Source organism: Bidens hawaiensis, unplaced genomic scaffold (genome assembly GCF_021521415.1).
Source record: "Bidens hawaiensis isolate Kalapana, Puna unplaced genomic scaffold, B.hawaiensis_p1.1 tig00006990_1, whole genome shotgun sequence".
Classification (NCBI taxonomy): Eukaryota; Viridiplantae; Streptophyta; class Magnoliopsida; order Asterales; family Asteraceae; genus Bidens; species Bidens hawaiensis.
In genome coordinates this window covers 927,496-935,856 of record NW_027491479.1, presented here as the reverse complement: position 1 = coordinate 935,856, position 8,361 = coordinate 927,496, and the positions used below count along the sequence as shown (strand labels likewise).

General features: G+C 39.5%; 2 protein-coding genes across 2 annotated transcripts; one reads left to right on the top strand and one right to left on the bottom strand.

Annotated features, from left to right (window-relative positions):
- Positions 1 to 1,413: 1,413 nt before the first annotated feature.
- On the top strand, positions 1,414 to 3,931 carry LOC143634115 (putative TPR repeat-containing protein At2g32450). Its single transcript, XM_077102279.1, has one exon. It carries the CDS (start codon positions 1,416 to 1,418, stop codon positions 3,837 to 3,839), a length of 2,424 nt encoding a protein of 807 aa, XP_076958394.1. The 5' UTR covers positions 1,414 to 1,415; the 3' UTR covers positions 3,840 to 3,931.
- Positions 3,932 to 5,212: 1,281 nt separating this feature from the next.
- LOC143634099 (uncharacterized) lies at positions 5,213 to 8,146 on the bottom strand. Its single transcript, XM_077102268.1, has 4 exons — positions 7,748 to 8,146; positions 6,084 to 6,458; positions 5,410 to 5,997; positions 5,213 to 5,344 (listed from the first exon to the last, which is right to left on the bottom strand). Exons 1-4 carry the CDS (start codon positions 8,144 to 8,146, stop codon positions 5,213 to 5,215), a joined length of 1,494 nt encoding a protein of 497 aa, XP_076958383.1.
- Positions 8,147 to 8,361: the final 215 nt, after the last annotated feature.

Below are 8,361 nucleotides of genomic sequence, written 5' to 3'. Positions count from 1 at the left end.
TATTGTCGTCTCTTCACATGCCCATACCATCTCATGCCCATACAAAATTTTGGAACAAAAAAGTTAAAAGGAGAAAAAGGGAAAAAAAACAAAAAATCAAGATTCATATTAAATATTGGTAAAAATATTTGTTGCAGATTCTTAATATCAAATCCCATACCTGCTACCTTTCAAAAGCTCTGGCACTGAACATGTCTTCATGCGTTGTAGTGATGTTTTGAGAGTGTGGTTCTCTTTAGCTTCAACTTGTATCTCACACAAAGCTACACCAGCATCAGGGACCACAAAAAAGACCCAATATATATTACAAAATTGTGTCTCTCTTATGCATAAGCTTTAAACTCAACACACGGTGTTATAGTTCAAAGTCATTATAATCGGTTAAGAGATAGAGCTAGATAGAAGAACTTTACTCAAATCGTCGATAATCATTCTCTCCAACGACCTTTGCGTGCATATACATACGATTAGACTATGCACTAGAACTCTAGAATAATCAGCATTTGCATTTAACCCCCTTTACTTATCTGACATGTAACACACGGGCTCTTCATTCTAACCACTCCCGCATATCTTTCGAGTGCCTCAACAGTTAAGAATAGACGCACACACACACACTTCTTCACACCGCACTAGTCGGGAGGTAGACCATTCTCCTTATGAACACCAGGCAAGACAAAATCAGTAAACCTGATCATACCCGAGATTACACTACAACTACAACAGTAAGCCATGAGACGTTTCCGTGCCATTTAACTCTTTATTTTAAAACAACCCAGCATTGATTTCATATACTCCAAGAATAATAGAGGTGGGCAAATAAACAGGTTAACCGAACTAACCCGAAACTGAACCGGTTTGAAACCGATTATGTAGAAATCGGTTCGAACCTATTGAAACAATATGTTCAAAACCAGTTCCAAACCGGTTAACCGAACGGAAATCGGCCAAAACCTGGACCAAAACCGATCATAGCCTTGTCCAGAAACAGGTTTCAACCCGAACCAAAACCGATAATAAACCGGTTTTGACTTTTGTTGATGATCAAACCAAACCGATTTTGAGTTTTAAACTAGTTTGTGCAGCTTTAGAAAATAAAGAAATAGAATGAAACTAAATATCCTCCTCCCTAATAATAAGGAACACACATAATATTATGTTGATATATCTGTTTTTACCGTTATATTAAGGAAGAAGAAAGGAAAGAAAATATGCCGTCCTGTCCTGTGTCGTGCGGCTGGTTTGGCCCACCATCACCATCATCCCAGCACACAGGCAGACCACCCAAATAATAATCCATAATAATAATAATCTCAACAAACAAACCCACTTTCCTCTCAATTCCAATTCCAATTCCAATTCCAATTTAATCCCAATTCAATCAACCCCTCTCAAGGGTTCCACCCATTTCAATTATGGTCACGAGAGGGGTCAGATCCGATAAAGTCAGAAAAATCTTCCATCAATTCGATTTCAACCGAGATGGTGGTCTTAACAGAGATGAAATGTCTGCCCTAGTTGTCGCCGTAAACCCTAGGGTTAAATTCAGTGACGAACAGATTACCGCCATACTCGATGAGGTTTTCCGTACGTACGCCGACTTTATCGACGGCGACAAGGGTCTTACGTTCGACGGCTTGTTGCGTACGTACGATGACGGTGCCGGTGACGTCGACCGCGATTTTGAAGCCTTGGGGATTCATTTAAAACTCGAGGACGATATCGAAGCTTCGGTTGCGTTGGAAGAAGCTTCGACTTCGTCCGCGGTGGACCGGGTTTCTTCTGCGGGTGCGGGCCCGCAGAAGAAACACCGGACGGCCGCGTGGGCCGCGTCTCCTAACCACGGGATTATTTTTGATGATACGTGGAAGCTTGTTGATGATTTGGAGATATTGATTAAGCGGTTGAAGTCGAAGCAGGCGAAGGACGGGAAGTCGAAAGGCGAAAATGTGGATGTTTATTCGGATCCCGGGTGGTCCCGAGAGCTTGGCCCGTCTTCGGAGATTGAGAAACGGGTTGTGTGGGAGGAGTCGGGGCATGATTACGCGGTTTTCGTTAAGGAGTTGAGCGGGTTGAGGTCTCGGGCTGATGGGTCGAGATCACGAGAGGAAGCGTTTGACGGGCATATGGCGTTGGGTCGGGTTTTATACGATCAGCAGTTGTTTAAAGAGGCGTTGGTTTGTTTCAAACGGGCCTCGGAGCTGCAACCAACGGATGTTCGTCCACATTTTCGGTCGGGGAACTGTTATCATGTTCTTGGTAACCATACGGAAGCGAAAAGCGAGTTCGTTTCGGCTCTTGATGCAGCCGAAGCTGGAGGTAATCAATGGGGTTATTTACTTCCTCAAATTCATGTGAATTTGGGTATTGCACTTGAATTTGAAGGTATGGTTATAAGTGCCTGTGAACATTACAGAGAGGCTGCAATTCTTTGTCCAACTCATTTTAGAGCTTTAAAGCTTTTAGGCAGTGCGTTACTCGGTGTCGGGGAGTATAAAGCAGCGGTTAAAGCGTTAGAAGAAGCGATTTACATGAAAAACGATTACGCGGACGCACATTGCGATTTAGCTTCGGCTCTACACGCGATTGGTGATGATGAGAATGCGATTAAGGAGTTTCAAAAGGCGATTGATTTGAAACCGGGCCATGTTGATGCTTTGTATAATCTTGGTGGGCTTTATATGGATATGGGTCGGTATCAACGGGCTTCAGAAGTGTACACGCGGGTGTTGGGTGTGTGGCCAAATCATTGGCGGGCTCAGCTCAATAAGGGGGTGTCGTTGTTGGGTGCGGGTGAAACCGAAGAGGCTAAAAAGGCTTTGAAAGAAGCATTGAAAATGACTAACAGGATTGAGTTATATGATGCAATTTCTCACTTGAAACAGCTTCATAAAAAGAAAATAACTAATGGGAGCGGGAACGGGGACGCCGCGTTTGTAGTTGTGGAACTGTCACGGTTTAAAACCGTAGGTGAGAAGACGACACTAAGGCAAGAACTTGCTACAGCGCTTAACATTAGAGGGTTTCAAAGAACCACAAGGTTGACCCGATGCGATGTTGACCTTTTAAAGAAGGAAATGAACGAAAACGAGACCCCGTTGTCGTATTCAGGTAACGGGCCACCAGAAAAGGCTATACGTAAGGCGTCTCTAGAGGTTGTGCTTAGGCGGTTGCTTAGTTTTCTAAAGCCCGAAACGTTTGTAGGAGCGGTGAAGGCGATTAATTTAAAAATCCTCACGGTTTTAGATGAGTCGGAATCGGGCCGGGTCGATTTGGGTATATTTTTCGCGGTTCTGGCTCCATTATGTGGTGGTACACCAGATAAACGAAAACGTGTCGCGTTCGATTCGCTTCTATGGCGGACCGTTCCTGAACAACAAGGGGTTAGCGGGCCAGCCCAGATAAAAAAGATCGACGCGTTACGTTATGTTAAGTTATTGCGTGCAATTTACATCCCAACACAAGGTGCAAGTGAACTGTTGGAGATTCATGGAGAAGTCGATACTTCAATGGTGTCGTTTACCGAGTTTGTTGTTATGTTTGATGATCCCGATTGGGGTTTCGGTATCATGTCAACTCTTTTAAAGCTTGAAGTTTGTGATAGGAACCGACATGGTAAACAGTCGTGTGGTGTGTGTCGGTACCCGATAATTGGGTCACGGTTTAAAGAGATGAAATCGCAGTTTAGTCTTTGTAGTCAATGTTATAGTGAAGGGAAAGTGCCGCCGAGTTTCAAGAACGAAGAGTATCGATTTAAAGAGTATGCGAAAGAGAGTGATGCAGTGAAAGATAAGTGCTTGTGGTTTAGTAAAACCTCTTCAGGTACCACTACAGATTAAGGTATAAAAGCCTGTATATTATTCTTTTAGTTGTTTTGTGTGTGATATTATAACTTTGGAATGTGTTGATAATGCTCTAATGCCATGTGTATGTATAATAAATCTTGTATTCTTTGTGTAACAAGTTTTAACATATTCTTTCTCTTGTTTTTGACCCATAAAAGTTTGAATAACGGAACGGGCCGGGTCGGGTTAGGGATGACTTGTGTAAAGGGTTTGTGTTTAATTTTGGTTAGAGGTGACAATTTCTACTTAAAATAGGGCATTTGGTGACATACTAAAGTGGTTATATCTTGTCAATTTGTATATGGTCCAAATAACTAAGGACATATGCAATAAATGAAAAGAGCAGTCTAGATGGAGTACAATTTTTAATGCAAGTTGTACAAGTGGGAAGGTTACTAGGTAGCCAAGAAAAAACAGGAGCATTAATAACAAAGATAAATAACAACCTGTTCCTGTTGGTTTGGTTGGGTCATTTAAAATAAGAATTGTTGACTTGTTGGTAGGGAATGGTACAAGTTTGGTTGCATGATGCACCACAGGATCATATATAAAGATTAAACATGGTGGTTGGCATGATCATGATCATGATCATCTACATTGGTTGGTGATAGTTGATTAGTTTAAACAGAGTCTGACCCACTATTTAATGGGGCTGTATAACAACATTTTATGATTAATTAATCATTATTTAAATGTTAAACCTACCATTATTGATTGTTTATGGTAACAAGGGTCCATATTTGCTTGTCATGGTTGCCGACAACAAGCCACAAGCCAGTACCACAACCATTTTGGAAGGGCACATCATCCTAGTCTGAAAATAGTTTAGAAAGCGGTTTGAATGCAACCGGTCATAATCCAATTGTCAATTTTGGAAAATATATGTTGAAATAGGTATGACACCAAACCAAATTAAATCGTTTAAAACCGAAATACCAAACTAATACTGAACCAGATTATTTTCTTCAAAAACCGGTTTTAAATCTAAACGGGTTTGGGTTGATGCGGTTTTGACTTTGACCAAATTTAACCTAGGCTGAGCAGGTTTTTGACTTCCTGAGACCAATTCTAAACCGATTTGGGATGATCCGGTTTTAATTTTACTTGATCAATCCTAAATCAGTTTAGACTGATCTAGATTTGACTTCCTTGAACCAAATCCGAACCTATTTTAAAACCGAAGTGGTTTGTGCCCACCTCTACCATTTATCAGTATTCACGCATATTTCACCCTAAAAAATGAATCCATCATATGCATGTATTTGTCTTTAAATACATATTTAGATTTTGCTTGTAATGCAGCGCCTTATTCAACGGTTCATATTTAAAATCGTACAAAATTTAAAAGTGCATATGAAAATGAAATATTACATAAGATGAATGGAAGATGGGCCAGTAAAAGCAGCAACTTTCTGAGCTTGTTGAGCTTCACTCTTGTATAACCCCTTCAAATCCTTTTTAGCCCGTCTTGCCTCTCGTTTTTCCTCCTTCACTGCAGCCTGTATCAATAGAATGTCAATAAAACTTGTATAAACCAAACAATTTAAATAATAAAAATATATACCTTTCGCTCTTTTTTTTCTTCCTTTGTTTCTTGACCAAGTTTCTTCCTCGGAAGTGGAACATTCTTAGGTTTAATCTTATCATTAGCAGAAGTCTTACTGTGAGGCAAAAAGTCAACTGGGATCTTTTCTTTTCCTTTAAGAGCAATCACATGAGTTGGATTATTAAACGCATTGTTGACCGTTTCAGTCAACTTCTTTCTCCTACCACCCGGGGCCTCAATCTTCCCAGGGTGGTTATCAAGATTTGAGTAAGTAGTTATAATAGTCTCGCAATCCCACTTTTCAGATTCGTCACTGCTTTCTTCTAGTAGCACGTCCTCTTTGTCATTGTCATTTTCATTTTCAAACTGTTCTGCATATTGCATGCATCGAGGCCTCAGATCAGCTGCGGTTTCTAGTGTAATGGGCTCCTCTTCTATGTTTTTGTCGTTTGAAAGAAGTTTATATTTTCCATCTATTTCTAAAGGTACAGGATTTAGCTTTTCTGCAAGAGCGTCATGACACTCATAATCATCATCATCATATTCAGATGCTGCATCATTATCATATGCAGATTCATCATCTGTACCATATTCCTGAAGCTCGAGCTGTAAAAAAAAGGTAGTCAGCAAGTTTATATATTTAAATGAAAATAAATACCATAAAAAAGGAAAAATATATAAGAAAATATCACCAGATCGAACTGTTCATCCAAGGGTCGACGCTCTCTAGGCTTTGCAGCAACAAAACCGTTATTATGTGAGTGTTTTGCATAATATTCATCTTCTTTGTTGTTTGCAATTGTGGATTCTGAAGTTAAGTTGTTAACGGGTTGAACATCTTCTGATGCATCTGGAAGATTTGCATTGATAGCAAAATTATCTAAAAAGTCTTCAACATCTGAGCCAAAACCTGACTGGTCACTATCGTCTAGCAATGCATCCACTTCGGGATCGATTGCTTTCTGAATTCTTACAGGAACAGTATTGACTGCAATTCCGTAGATTGAATTTTTCACTGCGTCTTCATCATTTGCTTTAGAGACATTGACTCTAGATGCATCGTATGCCTAGAAATGGAAAAAAAATAACTTACCTTCTATATTTCTATGTAACAAACGATAAGTGAAAAATATACCAACAAAGCTGCCTCCGTAAAAAAGAATACTCACAGCTTGCAAACCAAGAAAGTTCTAGGAAAATGTGAATCTATTATTAAATAACCAATTAACCAAACCATAACCAACTTAACCAAACAAAAAAAACTAAGCGATGGTTCTAGTGTTCAACTAAGCAATAACCAATTACTGTAAGCTATGGTTTAGTTATGAGGCACAACCGAACCGATTATACATAAAGTTATTCAAATTTCAAAGTATGTATTGTTCCCCATGGCTTCTATATATGTAATGTTATTCATGGTATCTTACTTTTGTGTGTCAAACACATCAGATACAAATAACCCACAAGTCCACAATCATGCTACCCTCCACCATGCTAGTTCTCTCTATGTTTGCCACATGTCCATATTACTAAAGTGGAAATTCAAGATTAATAAATACAACACCCTAATTATTAACATAACATTATATCTAATACCACAAAGTTTTCAACTTAATGCTAGCTGATCTCTATCCATGCAGACAGGTGAACATGGTGAAAAGGGCATTCTTTTTTAAAAGGAATGCAATGGGTTTTGGGGGTTTGAGCGATGCAATGGGTATTACCAAACCCATAAGTTAATAAGTCACAAGATCATCACTTATAAAAACTCCTTATTTAGCCTTGTTGATAAGTCAAAATCTAGCATTATGGTTGCCAAACACTTTATAAACCTAAGCACTCAGTCCCTTGGTTAGAATATCGGTACCAATAATATTGGCGATATTGGACCGTTATATCACCGATATTCCCGTTTTAAGTATTAATTATCAATTTTTTAGCGTTCAATGTTAGTATTTTAAGTCTTAATCAGTTCCTACTTGCTAGGATTGTTAGTGTTTTGCAAGTTGCAAAAGGTTAATTTATTAATAGTAGGAGAGTATACTAAATTACTAGCGTGAAATTGCTATATATTTGAATTTTACATGATATTAAAATTACCAGTATCTCAACCAATATCTCAGATATCGGTCTGATATTTTTCAGCATTAACTGCTTATTTATAAACCTAAAAGAACTTTTATAAACATGCATACCTTATCAAACACCCCCAAAGTATATGTTTGCAAGGGTATGTATAACTATAAGTATAATCCCTATTGGCTATGCAACTTGCAAGTAAAATCCATAGTCTAAATTAACATAAAAATAAAAACTTGGATTCAAAATAAATTCTTAATTAGCATAAAAAACAAACCTTGACATCACGAGGCAGCTGGTTCAAACTGGCCTTAGGATTCTGATAAAACGAAGAGCCACCACCAGCAACCCTAATCTCCCTCAAATGAGCCAAATAATTATACCCATCATCCGGAAACCCTAACTCCACTATCTCACGCCTCACATCATCCGGCAACCGACCCGCCCGGCCGTCAATTTCGTCGCCGCTGTAATCGTCGGGAGCGTCGTCGAATATTCCGTTACCGTCATCATCAGCCTGCTCGTCGAAAAAGGGTGTCTCTGAGTTGCCGTCAACTCTGACGAATACGCGGTCGCCGGAGGGTGATTCGGAGTAATTGGGGTCGGAGGAGTCGCGTGAGATCAGTTGGAAGGTGGCGGCTTTCTTCTTGTCGATGAATTTCTTCTTCTTCCCCATGATGAATTTGGTGGATTTGCAGAAGAGGAGATTTTAGGAGTATGTATAATTAGGGTTTTAGGGAAATGAATTGGGCTTATTATCTCCAACTCATGGGTCGGGTTTATAATTATAGTCTCGGACTCTCGGCTTTGGTTCAAGTGTGTCAACCCATACTCGAATGTGCCCGATTATGCTTTATTAGATCTCTGTGTAATGGGGCAACATGTGGGAGT

Bases quoted from the DNA above. Each gene is read 5' to 3' on its own strand.
- LOC143634099 (XM_077102268.1), bottom strand. From the start codon at position 8,146: ATGGGGAAGAAGAAGAAATTCATCGACAAGAAGAAAGCCGCCACCTTC. The intron at 6,459-7,747 runs GTTTGTTTTTTA...TTCCATTTCTAG, and splicing joins AGCTGCCTCGTGATGTCAAG to GCATACGATGCATCTAGAGT. The intron at 5,345-5,409 runs GTATATATTTTT...CTATTGATACAG, and splicing joins AAGAAAAAAAAGAGCGAAAG to GCTGCAGTGAAGGAGGAAAA.
- LOC143634115 (XM_077102279.1), top strand. From the start codon at position 1,416: ATGGTCACGAGAGGGGTCAGATCCGATAAAGTCAGAAAAATCTTCCAT.